The sequence below is a fragment of the Lissotriton helveticus genome (genome assembly GCF_964261635.1).
Source record: "Lissotriton helveticus chromosome 1_1 unlocalized genomic scaffold, aLisHel1.1 SUPER_1_unloc_9, whole genome shotgun sequence".
NCBI lineage: Eukaryota > Metazoa > Chordata > Amphibia > Caudata > Salamandridae > Lissotriton > Lissotriton helveticus.
The window spans coordinates 3,730,388-3,750,151 of NW_027611736.1; the positions used below are offsets into that span (position 1 = coordinate 3,730,388).

The 19,764-nt window shown below is 49.6% G+C and overlaps 1 protein-coding gene across 1 annotated transcript in view; it reads right to left on the bottom strand.

Annotated features, from left to right (window-relative positions):
• LOC144806614 (uncharacterized) overlaps positions 1 to 19,441 on the bottom strand; it is an 82,897-nt gene extending 63,456 nt beyond the window's left edge. The window contains 2 exon segments of the mRNA XM_078672941.1: positions 17,024 to 17,539; positions 17,541 to 19,441. Coding sequence (XP_078529067.1) covers positions 17,024 to 17,539; positions 17,541 to 18,773 — 1,749 coding nt within the window. The 5' untranslated portion in view covers positions 18,774 to 19,441.
• Between the last annotated feature and the right edge of the window lie 323 nt (positions 19,442 to 19,764).

Below are 19,764 nucleotides of genomic sequence, written 5' to 3' on the forward strand. Positions count from 1 at the left end.
GACAGGTCTCATCTCCTCCTCACGGCTCTGGACAGGCCTCGCCTCCTCTACATCCCTGGACAGGCCTCTCCTCCTCTGCACCCCTGGACAGGCCTCACCTCCTCTTCTACCCTGGACAGGCCTCTCCTCCTCTGCACCCCTCTGGACAGGCCTCACCTCCTCTTCTACCCTGGACAGGCCTCTCCTCCTCTGCACCCCTCTGGACAGGCCTCACCTCCTCTTCTCCCTTGGACAGGCCTCTCCTCCTCTGCACCCCTGGACAGGCCTCACCTCCTCTGAACCCTTTGGACAGGCCTTTCCTCCTCTGCTCCCCTGGACAGGCCTCACCTCCTATGCACCCCTAGATAGGCCTCTCCTCCTCTGCTCCCCTGGACAGGCCTCTCCTCCTTTGCACCCCTGGACAGGCCTCTCCTCCTCTGACCCCTGGACAGGCCTATCCTCCTCTGCACCCCTGGACAGGCCTCTCCTCCTCTGCACCCCTGGAGAGGGCTCACTTCCTCTGCCCCTCCTCTGGACAGGCCTCTCCTCCTCTGCACCCCTGGACAGGCCTCTCCTCCTCTGCACCCCTGGACAGGCCGTTCCTCCTCTGCACCCCTGGACAGGCCTTTCCTCCTCTGCTCCCCTGGACAGTCCTCACCTCCTCTGCACCCCTGGACAGGCCTCTCCTCCTCTGCACCCCTGGACAGGCCTCACCTCCTCGGCACCCTTGGACAGGCCTCTCCTCCTCTGCACCCCTGGACAGGCCTCTCCTCCTCTGCACCCCTGGACAGGCCTCTCCTCCTCTGCACCCCTGGACAGGCCTTTCCTCCTCTGCTCCCCTGGACAGGCCTCACCTCCTCTGCACCCCTGGACAGGCCTCTCCTCCTCTGCACCCCTGGACAGGCCTTTCCTCCTCCGCTCCCCTGGACAGGCCTCACCTCCTCTGCACCCCTGGACAGGCATCTCCTCCTCTGCACCCCCTGGACAGGCCTTTCCTCCTCTGCTCCCCTGGACAGGCCTCACCTCCTCTGCACCCCTGGACAGGCCTCTCCTCCTCTGCACCCCTGGACAGGCCTCACCTCCTCTGCACCCCTGGACAGGCCTCTCCTCCTCTGCACCCCCTGGAGAGGCCTTTCCTCCTCTGCTCCCCTGGACAGGCCTCTCCTCCTCTGCACCCCTGGACAGGCCTCACCTCCTCGGCACCCTTGGACAGGCCTCTCCTCCTCTGCACCCCTGGACAGGCCTCACCTCCTCTGCACCCCTGGACAGGCCTCACCTCCTCTGCACCCCTGGAGAGGCCTCACCTCCTCTGCACCCCTGGACAGGCCTCACCTCCTCTGCACCCCTGGACAGGCCTCTCCACCTCTGGACAGGCCTCACCTCCTCTGCACCCCTGGACAGGCCTCACCTCCTCTGCACCCCTGGACAGGCCTCACCTCCTCTGCCCCTCCTCTGGACAGGCCTTTCCTCCTCTGCACCCTGGACAGGTCTCACCTCCTCTGCCCCTCCTCTGGACAGGCCTCACTTCCTCTGTACCCCGGGACAGGCCTCACCTCCTCTGCCCCTCCTCTGGACAGGCCTCACCTCCTCTGCACCCCTTGACAGGCCTCACCTCCTCTACATACCTGGACAGGCCTCACCTCCTCTGCACCCCTGGACAGGCCTCGCCTCCTCTGCACCCCTGGACAGGCCTCTCCTCCTCTGCACCCCTGGACAGGCCTCACCTCCTCTGCACCCCTGGACAGGCCTCACCTCCTCTGCACCCCTGGACAGGCCTCACCTCCTCTGCACCCCTGGAGAGGCCTCACCTCCTCTGCACCCCCTCAGGACAGACCTCATCTCCTCTGCTCCCCTGGACAGGTCTCACCTCCTCTGCACCCCTGGACAGGCCTCTCTTCCTCTGTACCCCTGGACAGGCCTCTCCTCCTCTTCACCCCTGGGCAGGCCTCACCTCCTCTGCACCCCTGGACAGGCCTCACTTCCTCTGTACCCCTGGACAGGCCTCTCCTCCTCTTCACCCCTGGACAGGCCTCACCTCCTCTGGACCCCTGGACAGGCCTCTCCTCCTTTACACCCCTGGACAGGCCTCTCCTCCTCTGACCCCTGGACAGGCCTATCCTCCTCTGCACCCCTGGACAGGCCTCTCCTCCTCTGCACCCCTGGAGAGGGCTCACTTCCTCTGCCCCTCCTCTGGACAGGCCTCTCCTCCTCTGCACCCCTGGACAGGCCTCTCCTCCTCTGCACCCCTGGACAGGCCGTTCCTCCTCTGCACCCCTGGACAGGCCTTTCCTCCTCTGCTCCCCTGGACAGTCCTCACCTCCTCTGCACCCCTGGACAGGCCTCTCCTCCTCTGCACCCCTGGACAGGCCTCACCTCCTCGGCACCCTTGGACAGGCCTCTCCTCCTCTGCACCCCTGGACAGGCCTCTCCTCCTCTGCACCCCTGGACAGGCCTCTCCTCCTCTGCACCCCTGGACAGGCCTTTCCTCCTCTGCTCCCCTGGACAGGCCTCACCTCCTCTGCACCCCTGGACAGGCCTCTCCTCCTCTGCACCCCTGGACAGGCCTTTCCTCCTCCGCTCCCCTGGACAGGCCTCACCTCCTCTGCACCCCTGGACAGGCATCTCCTCCTCTGCACCCCCTGGACAGGCCTTTCCTCCTCTGCTCCCCTGGACAGGCCTCACCTCCTCTGCACCCCTGGACAGGCCTCTCCTCCTCTGCACCCCTGGACAGGCCTCACCTCCTCTGCACCCCTGGACAGGCCTCTCCTCCTCTGCACCCCCTGGAGAGGCCTTTCCTCCTCTGCTCCCCTGGACAGGCCTCTCCTCCTCTGCACCCCTGGACAGGCCTCACCTCCTCGGCACCCTTGGACAGGCCTCTCCTCCTCTGCACCCCTGGACAGGCCTCACCTCCTCTGCACCCCTGGACAGGCCTCACCTCCTCTGCACCCCTGGAGAGGCCTCAACTCCTCTGCACCCCTGGACAGGCCTCACCTCCTCTGCACCCCTGGACAGGCCTCTCCACCTCTGGACAGGCCTCACCTCCTCTGCACCCCTGGACAGGCCTCACCTCCTCTGCACCCCTGGACAGGCCTCACCTCCTCTGCCCCTCCTCTGGACAGGCCTTTCCTCCTCTGCACCCCTGGACAGGTCTCACCTCCTCTGCCCCTCCTCTGGACAGGCCTCACTTCCTCTGTACCCCGGGACAGGCCTCACCTCCTCTGCCCCTCCTCTGGACAGGCCTCACCTCCTCTGCACCCCTTGACAGGCCTCACCTCCTCTACATACCTGGACAGGCCTCACCTCCTCTGCACCCCTGGACAGGCCTCGCCTCCTCTGCACCCCTGGACAGGCCTCTCCTCCTCTGCACCCCTGGACAGGCCTCACCTCCTCTGCACCCCTGGACAGGCCTCACCTCCTCTGCACCCCTGGACAGGCCTCACCTCCTCTGCACCCCTGGAGAGGCCTCACCTCCTCTGCACCCCCTCAGGACAGACCTCATCTCCTCTGCTCCCCTGGACAGGTCTCACCTCCTCTGCACCCCTGGACAGGCCTCACTTCCTCTGTACCCCTGGACAGGCCTCTCCTCCTCTTCACCCCTGGGCAGGCCTCACCTCCTCTGCACCCCTGGACAGGCCTCACTTCCTCTGTACCCCTGGACAGGCCTCTCCTCCTCTTCACCCCTGGACAGGCCTCACCTCCTCTGGACCCCTGGACAGGCCTCTCCTCCTCTTCACCCCTGGACAGGCCTCTCCTCCTCTGCACCGCTGGACAGGCCTCTCCTCCTCTGCACCCCTGGACAGGCCTCTCCTCCTCTGCACCCCTGGACAGACCTCACCTCCTCTGCACCCCCGTGGACAGGACTCATCTCCTCAGCACCCCTGGACAGGCCTCACCTCCTCTGCACCCCTGGACAGGCCTCACCTCCTCTGCCCCTCCTCTGGACAGGCCTTTCCTCCTCTGCACCCCTGGATAGGTCTCACCTCCTCTGCCCCTCCTCTGGACAGGCCTCACTTCCTCTGTACCCCGGGACAGGCCTCACCTCCTCTGCACCCCTTGACAGGCCTCACCTCCTCTACATACCTGGACAGGCCTCACCTCCTCTGCACCCCTGGACAGGCCTCACCTCCTCTGTACCCCGAGGACAGGCCTCTCCTCCTCTGCACCCCTGGACAGGCCTCACCTCCAATGCACCCCTGGACAGGCCTCACCTCCTCTGCACCCCTGGACAAACCTCACCTCCTCTGCACCCCTGGACAGGACTCACCTCCTCTGCACCCCTGGGCAGGCCTCACCTCCTCTGCACCCCTGGGCAGGCCTCTCCTCCTCTGCACCCCTGGACAGGCCTCTCCTCCTCTGTACCCCTGGACAGGCCTCTCCTCCTCTGCACCCCTGGACAGGCCTCTCCTCCTCTGCACCCCTGGACAGGCCTCACCTCCAATGCACCCCTGGACAGGCCTCACCTCCTCTGCACCCCTGGACATGCCTCACCTCCTCTGCACCCCTGGACAGGCCTCACCTCCAATGCACCCCTGGACAGGCCTCTCCTCCTCTGTACCCCTGGACAGGCCTCTCCTCCTCTGCACCCCTGGACAGGCCTCACCTCCTCTGCACCCCTGGACAGGCCTCTCCTCCTCTGCACCCCTGGACAGGCCTCACCTCCAATGCACCCCTGGACAGGTCTCACCTCCTCTGCACCCCTGGACAGGACTCACCTCCTCTGCACCCCTGGATAGGCCTCTCCTCCTCTGCCCCTCCTCTGGACAGGCCTCTCCTCCTCCACTCCCCACTCAGCCTGAATGCCAGGGGGGGGAGGGGGATCTGATCCATGGATTCATACATTGCAGCCATGTGAGTTGGCAGCTCTCCTACCTGAGCAGAAACCTGTCCAGGCTCTCTCCTCCTCCTGGGGCTGGGGGGGGGGGCAGATCTGGGGTCTGTGAGGGTCTGAAGATGAAGGTATCTGCCCACCAGACAGGTCTCCTTCCTCCTCTGCAGCAGGCTGGACACACCAGGAGAAGGTGGAAGTGATGTCACCCCCGCTGCTGGTGCTGTCTCTGCCGCCGCTGACCTGGAAGAGGAAACCCTTCTCCTTTCATACAATGTGCAGCTCAGTGGGTTTCATCAGCAGGCGAGGAGCGCCCTCTGGTGGCCGCTGACGGAACCGCCGCCTCCAGGCTCCAGCAGGGAAACAAGCTTTGGTGACTGTAAAGACCTGGGTTTTTAAATGTCACAGAGGTGTGGACACTCACAGTCTATGACAGGGTATTGTATTGGAAACAAGCATTGGTGCCTGCAAAGGAACAGACATTACATTCTGAAGTGAATTTAAATGAGGACTTGTATTTCATTCAATGTGTGCAATGTAGACACAGCTGCTGCAATGAGGCTGAGCAGCGTTTCTAATGTTCCTTTCCTGGGGGTGATTCTTTATATTTGACAGGGCCGTGAATCCTCAAACCAAACCTGCCAAGGTTTCAGATTGCTATGTGTGACATTTTCATAATTTCAGTGAAATTATGAGTGACATTTCAATGTCTATGAGTGACAATCATGGTAATTAAGAAATCATTTTTAGAAGCATTAAATGTGAACTGTAACTCGTCCAAGCATGTTTTTTTTTAAGGGACAACTTCTCCCTTTTTCCGTCTTCATTCTGCTTTTCAAAAACTGTGTTTTTGTTTTGGCATTTATAAAAACAGAAGAGTTCAGGTCTTACAAGCAATATTCTGCTTAGGCCGCATGTGGAGAGCAGGGCACGTGCACACTCCAGTACGGATGACAGCGCTAGGTCAGGTGTAACATGAAAACGAAGTACAGAACTCCCATGATCCCTTTTAGGTGACCTCGAGACGCCACAATGTACTAAAGAAACAACCATGAAAAATAAAATGCAATAGTTTAGACAAAAACGCAGTCATGTAGCTAAGAACCGGAGTACGTGCAAAACAAAAGAGGTTCGGTATTAAATACACTCGTATCACTGCTAAACAATTCCCAAGCAGGCCTCTGCAACAGGTTATGAAATAATTGCATAACATTATGATGTGAATGCAGAGCCCGCACACTGCCCAGGTGAACAGAAGGGCACTGCACACATTTGTTTTCAGAAGTTGCTGTCACGGAGAGCTACTACAGAGATACTGAGACCGTGAGCTGTGCTGAATTAAGTTCGCTAGAAGAAACTAAGGGAACCTGTTTACTAAATATATTAATTCAGTCTAAAAACAAAGCTACATTGGCACAACTTAGCTGAATGGCTTAGACAATTGTGACAAATGAGGCCGCTGTCTTTACAACAAAGGAATAAGACACCTGCAATGTCACACACGCTAGTTACATGATGAAAGAGAGTGCACAACAGGAACGTCGTAACACACATAAATCAAGGACAATTTGCAATTAAAGACATTTTTACTTTTTAAGGAACGCTACAAATTGAAGATATTTTCCATTCTTATTGAACGATGCCACTCCAGTAAGCAAAAACATAGCCGGGACAGCATAGAAGAGGGTTTCGCTGTGAATAAGCAGCACAACCCTTTACTATTTAGTACAAACAACCCAGGTCACAAACTGGCACTGAAAGTATTAGGAACGGCAGCACTGGCAGCGCGCTAGCACTATTAATAAAATGTAAAGTACACTTTGAAGAAAACAGATACCTCTCGAGGAGCAGCAATTGTACGGGCCGGACCTCGCCGCAATGACTACCTCCGACAATCAACTCTCTCCCGCTGCTTTGCACCACATCAAGGTTTTTTTTTTATATCACACTTTATTGAGGTCATTGAAGCAATCCACAGTAGCGGCAAACAAATGTATACCATGTACATAGGAAGAGCAGGTGTCACAGTCAACATAACCAGGTGCACATGTAAGTGTCCAGTAGGATCGCGTATTAGAACATCCTTCATGTAGCAGTGTAAACTTTTTCTGATAATGCAACAGGTATGAGTAAATGATGTGATGAGCTGGTCGGTGGTGATCTTGTTCCAGCTCCTGCGGGGAACTTGTTGCGGGTGGTGGTGAGTCGTGGTCCTTCTGAAGCTGAAGTGGACGCAGCTGTGGTCTGTCCAGTGGAGTCCGGTGGAGTGGCTGAAGGAGATGTACTTGCTGAACGAGAAGACTGGGTCAAGCGTGTGTCCGGCGTAGTGGGTGGGGGTGTTTACCAGTTGCTTGAGTCCGAGGTTGGCGAGGTTGTCCAGCAGGGTGGTGGTGTTGTTGTCGTTGTTGTTCTCCAGGTGGAAGTTGAGGTCCCCTAGGAGGATGTAGTCAGCGGAGGAGAGGGCGTGCGGGCTGATGAAGTCTGCGATGTCTTCGCTGAATTGTGTGCGTGGTCCCGGTGGTCTGTAGATGAGGGTGCCTCTGAGTGTGGTCCTGGGGTCGGTGTGTATTTGGAAGTGAAGATGTTCGGCGGCTGTGAGGGTGTCGTCAGAGTTGATCGTGATGCGGATGGTGTTCTTGTGGACGATGGCGATGCCTCCTCCTGTCTGGTTGACGCGGTCCCTCCGGGTGATCTTGTATCCGTCCGGGATGGCGGTGGCGAAGTCGGGCGCTGAGGAGGCCTTCATCCATGTTTCCGTGAGGTAGGCGACATCTGGAGATGTGGTGTCTAGCAGATTCCAGAGTTCCACGGCGTGTCTGTGGACGGAGCAGGTGTTGAGCAGGATGCACTTCAGGTGGTTGCTGCTGGTGCTCGGCTTGGCGGGTGCGGTACAGGTCCAGGAGCAGGAGAACTTGCAGGATTGGCAAGTGAAGGGTCCGTGGGTGCGTCTTGCTAAAGGAAGAGAATACGCGCAAGTCACTCCATGACCGCATCTCCTCGACCCATCACTGTGGACTTCTGATACAGCGAATGTCTACGTCTCAGCTGTTGCTTCTTGCTCAAACGCTATTGAGGTCTCATGATCCTTCTGGAGGGGGTAATCTGGTCTGGCTCATGGTGATCTCATGATCCTACGGGTGGGGGGGGTAATATGGTCTGGCTCATGGTGGTCTCATGATCCTACGGGTGGGGGGGGGTAATCTGGTCTGGCTCATGGTGGACTCATGATCCTACGGGTGGTTGGGTAATCGGTCTGACTCATGGTGGTCTCATGGTCCTACGGAGGGGGGGTAATCTGGTCTGTCTCAGGGTGGTCTCATGATCCTACGGGTGGTCTGGCTCACGGTGGTCTCATGATCCTACGGGTGGGTGGTATAATCTGCTAAATTCTGTGAATAGATTGAATCAAGTGTGATTGTTCTATCTTTGCTTTTTAACTGTATTTTCCAAATTGTCGAAGTCGTGTCAGCAAATGTTAAAACTGTAAATTTAATGGACCGTTCGTGGAGAGCGGCGGCATCCACACAGTCATCGAGTTGGTATTTTTCAGAAATCAGTCTACAGCGAAGCATTGTTACTGGTTACCTGCTGTTCCTCCAGGTTCCTGGTCTACTAGTTTGGGCATACCTTTGTTCTCTTTATAGCATCACTTTGTTTACTGTGCGGTGACATGGGCTTCCCCCCTCCACACCTCCACTAAGCGTTATTGCATGGATTCAGAGGAAAGGAGGGATGGCCAGTTCAGACGTTCAGTGCTTCAGGGTCTTTAACAGCTTTATTTAGCACCGTAATAACTCTTGGTTTGGTTCCAGAATCAAGCAAGTCTTCCATAACTGTGCCGATTCACAAGAAAGGGGGGAGAGAGGACCCCTCCAACTATCAGCTTCATAGACAACATCAGGAAAATCTTTGGGAAACTCTTACAGTCACGACTCGAGACATGGACAGAGGAGAACTATATTCCCTCTAACCTTCAGGCCGGATCCTGAAAAGGCCAAAGTAGAATCGACCAGGCTCTGAGGTTGCACATGATCTGTATGAAGTACGTGTCCCTGGAAACTCCCCGCTCTATTTGGTCTTTGGAGACCTAGAAACAGCATTAGATTCTGTCACCGCTCCGTCCTTCTGAGTCTTCTGGAGGAAGGAGGTTCCCAAGCAACTATTTCAGTATCCGAAAGGATCTGGCCCGAGGCAATCATTCCAGAGTAAGATTCAGTGTAAAAGGAGAATGCACAGAGAAGTTTGAAATAAACATTGGCGTTGGGCAGGGTTGCGAACTTGCCCCAGCTTTATTCAACATTCACATCAATGGAACTGAATCTCTCTGGAATCTTCGTCTTGATGTTCCGATATTGGAGAAGGAGAATATTACGATCCCGCTGGTTGCAGATGATGCAGTAATATTAGCGCATACTGAAAAATCAATGCATCAACTTTTGGAAGGCTTCAAGCTATTCTGTAAAGTACAGAAGTTAATAATCAATAAAGAGAAAAATATATGATAATTAATCCTAAATCAAAGTTATTGTTGACATTCAGGATTGATAGTAAACCAACTAAGCTGATTAAAACATGGCTACCAAAAACTGGGAAAATGTTCTGGTAACGTGTACTGATCCTGGGTCCTGGCACCCCAATGACAGTATTATGAGCTGAGCTGTGGTTCACCGGAGGATCTCATTCCGTAAGACACCGGGTGCGACTGTGGTCGACTCCAGCTCTTCCCTCATAAAGAATGGTCCTGAAGGAACTGCGACGATGCAGGATTACAATAGTTTACCCTGGTTCAAGTACGTTACGAACGTTTAACATACACTAGTTGAGTAGAGCAATAGAATAACCTGGAACTGATGAATAAGGCAACCATAGAACTGGTTAAAAAGAAATATTGCCCATTCATGTGGCTCAAGCAAGAAGCCAGGAAAGGCATCCTTGCGACTAATTACCAGAAAGTACAATGTGAACCCCGCTGGGAGCAGTTCAAGGACTGAGAAAAGGGCTTTATATCTCATGTTCAGCTTAGGGACTCTTCCGGTGGGGGCCTTTGCTAAATCATGGGTAAAACCCCTAAAGGCGGATCTAACATGTGTCCCAGTACATAAGGGGGCCCTGAGTCATTTATGTGTTTTATGCTGCTGTGTGATATGTCGCATAAAACCCGTAGGTACTACCTACGTCCTCTATTTCTAAAACGTAATCTGAGATGCTGCAGTGCAGTACTTTTCTTATGTTATAGAACTGATCGTATGGAGATTTGCTAGGCAGTTGCTTCGTATATGCAGACCTGCTATAGACAGCAGCGAAGAAAGTGGGTGCAAACCATAAACCAACTGTAGTGATGGTTTTGCCATTTTCCGAGTTGTCTCTGGGGGCTGTGGTCATCCTTTGACAGATCTGCCCTCATAAACTGGAGTGTGGCTCGACTCCGGTATTAAAGGCACTAGGGCAAAATGGACGATCTGAAGCCCCTTATTGACTGGACAGAGCATCGAGAGGTATTGTTGCACATTTCTACTTGCACCTGCACTTTATAAAATGCTCGTTTAGGTGTTGGACGTCTATTGGCCCATATCTAAGGGTTAATTTCCATAGGGCTGTCGGCAAAACTGTAACTATTTGGTCAAATCCTCATTTTTGTAACATAATAGATAACGTTTGCGCAGCAGGCTTGTGCTCTTGTTTTATTTCTGTTGTTTATAAGACAGCTTTCAGGCTTCCTATTAGGTTTAATTGCTCTGAGTGGGCAACAAGCAGACGGAGACGCCGGTGTCTGCACCTCGGTATGCGCTTGTTATTTGGGACGCTTTGTAAGATCTAATGACCGCTCTATCTAATTGATTGGTTTTAATAGTGATGTACGTCATCCGTTTGCACTTGCACTTCACATCAGATCATGGATTATGCGCAAAGTGTAGTATTTATATGATCTGTGCTTAAATCGTTTTAAATTAACAAGAATTGTGGTTGTTTTATTAAGTGCTGTAAATATCAATGTTTTAGGCGTTATGGCATAAACCGCTGACAATAAACCTTTGTCATCAAGTACCACACATGCAGGAATGCTCAGTGGGTTGTGCGCTGCTAGATTTAACATGGACGTCTGTGGAAGTGTGTCCCTCCAGAAAGCAGTGTAGATCAAACGGGGGTCAAGAAAGGTTTATTTAAGTATCACAGCTACAGAGACCCCATCGTTCATCAAGCTAAGACCGAATGACAAATGTCTCTATTCCAGCCCACACCCTAGCAACCATCCCCACATTGCAGAATATCATGACACAGACGACACACCTTCTCCCCCTCACACATTCTAAACTTAAATAAAATAAATAAAAGGAAACGTAACTATGAATGCAAAGGATACAAAGAACATAATAGAGAATGCATGTAGGATATTTGTAGAACTCAACAAAGCGATTTCATAGGTAAAGAGAAAACTGGGGTGCATGGCAAATGGGAAAAGAGCTCACTTTAAGAAACACAATCGTGCAAACGTCGGGGATACATTTCAAGTGAAGTGGCCCAGAGCCCCTTTCTCCTGCAACAGGCTCTTCCACCTCAGAGCCCGAATCAGGCTCACTCGTCTTTATTGCATTTTTGAAAACCTTGATACCCTTAAACGGAAGACTGAATTTGGATTTGGGAGACTTCATCTTGACCCAGTCTCCCACGTCGACCACTGTTCTCTTCACAGCCCTCCTTTTATCATACAAGATCTGTATTTTTTTATCACCTCTTTCTCTCTTTCCAGTCCTCAATACTGCCCACTGTATGCCTTCAGCATTGGCATGAGACTCCCTTCCACTAGTACTGCCATGTCGACTTGGTAAGTGCACCCACTGACCAGTCCCTAAACCTTCCCTTTTTGACATGGTAGCCACCCCTAAGGTAGGCCCTAGGGCACGGTGCATTGCATGTGAGCACTGTGCCACTGCTATTCAGTGCCAACGTGCAAGTGCTCCCTATGTTAATTTGATGTCATGAATTAATGACTCCATGATTGGCTTATTTGGTTTACATGTCAGTCCCTAGTACAGTGCACTGCGTGTGCCCAGGGCCTGTAAGTCAAATGCTGCTGGTGGGCTTGCAGCACTGATTGTAACCTGCCACAGTCAAGATCCACACCAAAGATGAGCACATCATCTAGGTACACCTTGAAACCCTGAAGGCTTCCAAGAATGCCCTCCATCGCCCTCTAAAAAATGGAGGCTGCAGAAATCAGTCGAAAGGCATTCTTAGAAACCTAAAGGTACCAAAGGGTGTTACCCAGGAGGTAAGGTGCTGGGAAGAGGTGTGAATGCTCTGAATGTTCTGAAGAGGAGTGAAGGCCGGCCTGGTGATAGGCGGAGGTCAAGTCCAAGAAAGAAAAATGCCTTGCCCACTCAAGAGAACACAGCATTTTAGTTATGTGGGTGAAAGCATAATGATCAACAATAACTGCTTTGTTGAGCTCCCTCAAGCTGACACAGAGCCTAGCCTCCCCATTGGCTTTGCAGGCCATAACAACAGGAGAGACCCACTCCGTTGCTTCAACTTCTTGAATGATAAACTTGGCTAAGAGATTGCCTAATTCAACTTTCATGCTCTCCCTTACTTACAGAGGTGGATTTCTGACCTTAGCTGTTTTTGGAACAGAGTTAGATTTGACCTTTATCCAATGTACGTAGTTTTTGAAACAAACACAGTCCACCAGCAAAGACCTCAAGGAATTCCTTGATCCAGTCTCGATTAGCATTACTAACAACCCTAACTGGTGGTAATTATTTTAGGCAGACAGATCTCATTGGGATAAAGGCAGCTAAGTAGATCACGATGATGGAAGCAACTTATGAGCGAGTCCTGCTTCATCGAGACATAGATTTTACCAGGGATGACTCTCCCTTTGAAATCAATTGTGACCCAGAAATAACCCAGCAACTCAATAGTCACCATACCTTAACCTTTTGGTCTAATGTCTGGCTTCAACAGGGTGAGTTTGCCCAGCAGATTACACTCATAAAATGTTTTGGGGACTAGCAGTATCTTGGCCCCAAAGTCGAAGAGCATGCTCACTGGAGCATCATTGAACAAAACTAGCTCCTGAGGGCCATCTCTAGCATTCCCTGTGACAGGGAGAACATTGATTCCTTCCAAATCTTCTTCATAAAGATAAACTTCCCTGACTTTTTTATGCCCGTGGCCCGATCTGCAGCTCTTTGATACGTGACCTTTTCTCTCTTTTTGCACATGGCCTTCCAACCTGGGCAGTCTTTAACCCGTTGACAGTGGTGCGAATTTCACCGCTGTGCGGGCATATTAATGAGTGGGTGCAGTTCGGACAGCCCCTAGTCGTCCTCCGCACATGCCCACTGTGACGTTAGGGGGCCGTCCGACGCACGCAACGGGTTAAAGTTGGCCATATGGCCAGAGTTGCCACACCTGAAGCACTTCCTCTGAAAATTCTTTGTGTTAAAGGGCTTTGAAGTGGTGCTCAATTTGGGTTTAACAAATCTATCCACCACCACCTTGACATTAATGTTCTCCTTTTTATCACCTGAACTGTCTTTGCGTATAATATCAACACACACTTTTGAATGCCCTTGACTTTTGGATATGGTCAGCACTTCTTAAGGCGATGGTGTTTCTTTTTGCCACAGGGCATGTCTCGTTTTGTCGAGGGCGCATCCTAACATGAACTAATCTCTTAAGCGATCCTCTAAAGCGGCACCAAAATTGCATGTGGAAGCCAATGTGCACAAGGTAGTTATGTACTGTTCGACCGACTCATCCTGCCTTTGCATCCTTCTCCCGAAGTTATATCTTACAAGGACAGTACTCACTTTGGGGAGGTGGTGCAAGTCCAACTTGTTGAAGCAGATCTCGTATTCTTTAAGAGTGCCGGAGTCACTATCAGAGAGTTCAGGAAGGTACTCAAAGAATTCTTGTCCCTCAGAGCCCAAGCAATGCATTAACAATGAGGCTTTTCTCTCTGCAGTTAAGGAAGTGCCACAGACACGAGCATAATGTGTGGAAACCTTCTTCCACGAGAGAGGAGGAACTTCTGGAGATGTCAACAAGAAGGGAGGGGCAGTGACATTTTGCATGATGTACGAGCTATGTTTGACCTAGTTACTACTTAAGGGTGATTTTCAGTGATCTGCGTACAGTGCACAATATCCACATACCTTATAAGCTGTGCGCATCAGGGGAACTGCGTGAAACTTCAGCAATTAAAATTTCGGCCTATGCGCACAATGCCAGAAACTGTATTTGCTGTGCGCATCAGTAGAACGATCAGCCCGATTACTGATGGCACATATTTATTCAGGGAGGAGTCACTTTAGTTTGGTGCTCAATTCCATGTGTAGATGTAAGTCTGGTGGTGCCTGATAACTGAAAGGCACACATTTGTTTACATACAATTTCATATATGTCTGATTTATTATTCCTATTACAGTGCCTTCTACCTTGAGAAGGCCCGTCCTAGACCAGTGTGAGGACAAAACCCATGCCGACAAATGAGCGACCTGAAGTGTAATACTGAGAAAAAGTAACCTGGAGGATTGCTGTAAATGAAAAAATAATAATAAAGAACTGCATAACAACAGCTGGGTGACCTGGAAGCCGATTGTTTCTCAATATAGTACTAGTTTGTGATTACCTTACAGTGCTCACATTATCATCCACGCTAGAAGAGATGGGAGCCTGGGGTGTCTGGTCACAGAAGCTCATTTACATACAAAGGGGGTGACAGCCTGTTCACAACGCACAGCACAACTTGTTTACGTAAAGTGCTAGTACACAGAACAGGTTACAGTCTTGTGTCTCTTTTTTTCATTTTCTTTAATATATCCTGCACCTTGCTCTGTTCTTCTCTTTCTCTCATTTCAATTCAAAGCAAATTACTCAAATTCATTATTGCTTTATCAGCACGGCACAAGTCGGGGGGTAGCCACAGTTTGAAGCGGTCCCCCAACTATTATCTAGAAACGGGACTCAGTTCCACATAGCTCCTTAGCCTGCAACTGGTAATTGTTACTTCGTGCCCCAGCACTGCAGACACAGGCCTCTGAGTGTTTGTTTGTGTGAGTGGCGCAAGAGAGGAACAGAGAACTTGACACAATTAGTCCTTCTATTGCTTAATACATTGGCTGGATAAAGAATAACGTCAGGAAACAAGCGCAAATTAAAAGCATATTTTATTTATTCGCTGAAAACTGTTTAAAAATTTAATTTCCAAGTTCCACATATCTGTTTAAAAATATTTACACTTTCAGTCCTTTTTCGAGTTTAGTTACAAACTAATAGTGGGCAAAACACATGATGTATAAAAACTGAAACCAAAAACTTATTTTTACATTATTTTATGTTTCTTGTTTATTGTTTTTAAAACAGTCCATCAACCTTTCACGTGAAAATTATAAGGGCCTGACATCACTTCTTGTGATGTCACTACCTGTGACGTCACTGTGATTTGCATATGATAATGGGCTCCTTCACTATTTTCCTTACTTGTGCCCTGTTTATTGGCATGACATGGGTCTATAGGTATTAAAAATAAACATTAAATTCACAGGTGTTCAGCCCATTTCTCTGGTGATGTCACATATTGGCATGTATTCGGCTGCTTCTTCTATTTTTAGATGAGTACAAATAACGTACGTTCCCCCTCCTTCCAATTCGTTCTTTTTCTCCCCATTTCTTTGTCTCTCTCACTCTCTTTATCTCTCCCCCTCTTTATTTCCCACACACTCCTGTTAGCTTTAGCTTCATGAATGTCACTGCCACTTCTGGCATTCATACGACAAATCCTTCAGAACATTTGAGGACAAGGGACAATCAAGTGTGGAAGATGAGTTGCTGGGAGTGCAACTGATTGTCCTGGCACATATATGCTTTTGATGTGGGATTTCGCTATTTCACCACATTCTTCAAACAGAGTCTACTGCTTACAGTGGCTCAATTCTGGTAAAAAGTAGAGTTTGGCAAGTCACAAAATGAATAGGGAGAGCCAAGTCGGGGAGGAGCCATGGGTCACACTTAGTTATAAGGCCCGAGACACGAGCTGAGCCATCGACCGAAAACAGTGTGTAAGAGATGCAGCAAACGTTACTTAAAAACAAGGTATATGCTCTTTTATATCTGAAAATAGGTTATTTCTTGAACACCTGTGCTTCGCTTTAATTCTTTATCTACACTGCAGTGGCATTTGTTAATAGTAATACATGCATTTTACCAATGAAGTTTCTCATCTCCAGATCCCTGACAACATGTCCACTCTGGGTGTGTTGGGTTTATAGGTTTTATCACTAATCCGACAAGTTAGCTGAAAATACCACTGTTAGTCCCAGTATTGTTCAGTGTTGCTTTTACAGGTTGTGTGATCAGGTGCGATTAAATGTTTTTCTTTGTATCTCTTCTTCACCAAATAAAAATCAACAATGTTTCTTTTCTTTTAATCCACATTGTGCTTGTCTCCCACTGTGTATCCTGGTACATAATGTCACTTTGCTATGTGTACGGAAGTGAACAATCACTGGAAACAAACACTTTTATAATCCTGCAAATACTGTTATCTGTTTTACTTCTTTACTGCTATTCGGGTCTTTTATCATCTGGTATTTCAATGTCCCACATAATTTGCATTGGATCTTTTTCTGTAATTCATTCCTCTCACAATAACTGCACTGTTTTGCTCTTTTCTATGTCCTCAGAAGGGTCAGAAGTGGAGAAATGTGGCTCAATGGTTAGAGCGGCAGACCCTGATGCAGAGGTCTGGCCCGGGACCTGGGTTCAATTCCCGCCTCGGCGGGTCTTGGGCTCAATTTCCTCGGACCTGATAATTCTCGCCTCGGTGCCTATTCTAATCATGGGTCCCACTCTGCAACTCTGGGCAATAGCTTGCTTAATCTCCACAACGGCCCCAACAGCGCTGGGATGACTGGCTTCACCCTGGGGGTGCCCAGGAGTGGACATTTCACAGGAAAGCCAGGAAGGGTTCCACAGCGGTATGCGTTACAGCACCATGACACCCCAGTTGGGGTATTAGTGCATTTTACAAGTACAAATTACATTTACATTTACAAGGGTCAATATTATTTTTGATGTTCTTAAGTTCTTTCCGGAATCTCTGCAGCTCTAGGATTATTTCCATGTGAGTTAAATGAAGGAGTGAATTCACTGAGGGCTGTGTGGGATTGAAAATTGACAAAAGCACTTCTCACTTTCAGTGCCCTTCTATGTTTTCCCCCTGTGTGTTTGCTGATGACTTTGTAGCTCTAATCGTCGACTAAAGCTCTTTCCACATTCATTGCACTTGAGTGGCTTTCCCCCTGTGTGTGTTTGTTGATGTTTTCGTAGGGTTGATAACTGACTAAAGCTCTTCAAACATTCACAGCAATCATATAGTTTTTCCCTTGTGTGTGTTCGCTGATGTCTTTGAAGGTGTGATAACTGACTAAAGCTCTTTACACATTCACTGCACTTGAATGGTTTTTCCCCTGTGTGTGTTCGCTGATGACTTTGAAGGTGTGATAACTGACTAAAGCACTTTGCACATTCACTGCACTTGAATGGTTTTTCCCCTGTGTGTGTTCGCTGATGACTTTGAAGGTGTGATAAATGACTAAAGCTCTTCCCACATTCATTGCACTTGAATGGTTTTTCTCCTGTGTGAGTTCGCTGATGATACCTTAATGCTGAAGAGCTGCGAAAACTACTGTCACATTCCGAACAATTATAGCGTTTTCCCTCTGTGTTTTATTCGCTGATGTCTTTGTAGTACTGATAATTGACTAAAGCTCTTCCCACATTCAGTGCAATTATATGGTTTTTCTCCAGTGTGTGTTCTCTGATGCTCTTTTAGGTATGATAATCGACTAAAGCTCTTCAAACATTCACTGCACTTGAATGGTTTTTCTCCTGTGTGAGTTCGCTGATGATCCTTTAATGCTGTAGAGAAGCGAAAACTACTGTCACATTCACTACAATGATAGGGTTTTTCCCCTGTGTGTGTTCGCTGATGTCTTTGAAGGGTTGATAACCAACTAAAGCTCCTCCCACATTCACTGCACTTGAATGGTTTTTCCCCTGTGTGTGTTCGCTGATGACTTTGAAGGTGTGATAACCAACTAAAGCTCTTCCCACATTCACTGCACTTCAATGGTTTTTCCCCTGTGTGTGTTCGCTGATGACTTTGAAGGTGTGATAACTGACTGAAGCACTTCCCACATTCACTGCACTTGAATGGTTTTTCCCCTGGGTGTATTCGCTGATGTGTTTGAAGGCTTGATAACTGACTAAAGCATTTCCCACATTCACTGCACTTGAATGGCTTTTCCCCTGTGTGTGTTCGCTGGTGTCTTTGTAGTTCTGATAACCTACTAAAGCACTTTGCACATTCACTGCACTTGAATGGTTTTTCCCCTGTGTGTGTTCGCTGATGACTTTGGAGGTTTGATAACTGACTGAAGCACTTCCCACATTCACTGCACTTGAATGGTTTTTCCCCTGGGTGTATTCGCTGATGTGTTTGAAGGCTTGATAACTGACTAAAGCACTTCCCACATTCACTGCACTTGAATGGCTTTTCCCCTGTGTGTGTTCGCTGGTGTCTTTGTAGTCCTGATAACCTACTAAAGCACTTTGCACATTCACTGCACTTGAATGGCTTTTCCCCTGTGTGTGTTCGCTGATGACTTTGAAGGCTTGATAAGTGACTAAAGCACTTTGCACATTCACTGCACTTGAATGGCTTTTCCCCTGTGTGTGTTCGCTGATGACTTTGTAGTTCTGATAACCTACTAAAGCTCTTTACACATTCACTGCACTTGAATGGTTTTTGTCCTGTGTACATGTGCTGATGAAGCTTGCGTAGTGATGACAAACTAAAGCTCTTGCTGCATGTGTATGATTCTTCTTTCTTGGTTAGTGTCTGTGGGTCGGGTACATATTTGTCTACATCCCATGACTGCATTTCCTGATGGGCCGACATGGCTTATAAAGCACTTGTGTTTTTCTCACACACTTTATATGTGTGCAGTATTTTGCATGTTTTATTTCTGTTTTCACAAAAAATGCGATAGCCACCAAATATTTGCCACACTCCTAATACGTAGAAGGTGTCTTTGTAGGCGATTGTGCCTTTAGATTGGATTATGGCTATGCACGATTGCGGGTAAAGATGTATCTTCCTTCTGACCGGTGCAAATTAGGACAGTCTATTGTATTGTAGCTACAAGAACTCCTCTTTCCTTTACCCGTCAGTTGTCCGGCTCTGCTCTGTTGTGCTTTTCTCTGGTTACTGTGGTTTGTCAGGAAAGAGTTTACAATTCTCCTAGAGCACGGAATGATGGCTTGTCATCATTTTATAAAACAGAGCTCTGCGGTAATCACACCATACAGATCCCATGATATTGGACACTTGTTTATACAGGAGGCGGTTTGTTATTGTTGTTGCCTTAATTTTCCTAAGGTCATTTCTTCGTCTTGTGGCATGGAGGTGCACAGCTCAGCGTCTTACAATCACTGAACTGCCCTTGATGCTTGATCCGGGATCTGTCAGTTTGTGTGCAGGTTCCTCTGTCGCAGACTGCGCTGATGTTTTCCTGAATACTGTAGCTCAATATTTCTGCTATTATTGAAGATTTACAGCATTCGCTTTATTATTGATGGTCATTTCACACATTCAAGGCTTGTTTTCTGTTGGATGTAAAAATATTTAAAATTACTAAATTGAAACATAATGGAATGAGAATTCACAATAGTGGTAAAAGACATTTCGGGGAAGATTTACCAAATCTCCACACAATGCAGCACAGCCCTCCCCCCGCGAGGCAGCGCTGTGTGGCGTGACAGGAAGGGAACAGGAGAGCACCATATTTTCAAAGATATGGCTCTCTCCTTCCCTTTCCCTTGCGTCGGCACTGATTACAGCAGCCGTGCGCCATGCACACACCTTAGCACCAGAGCGCTAGGGTGTGTGT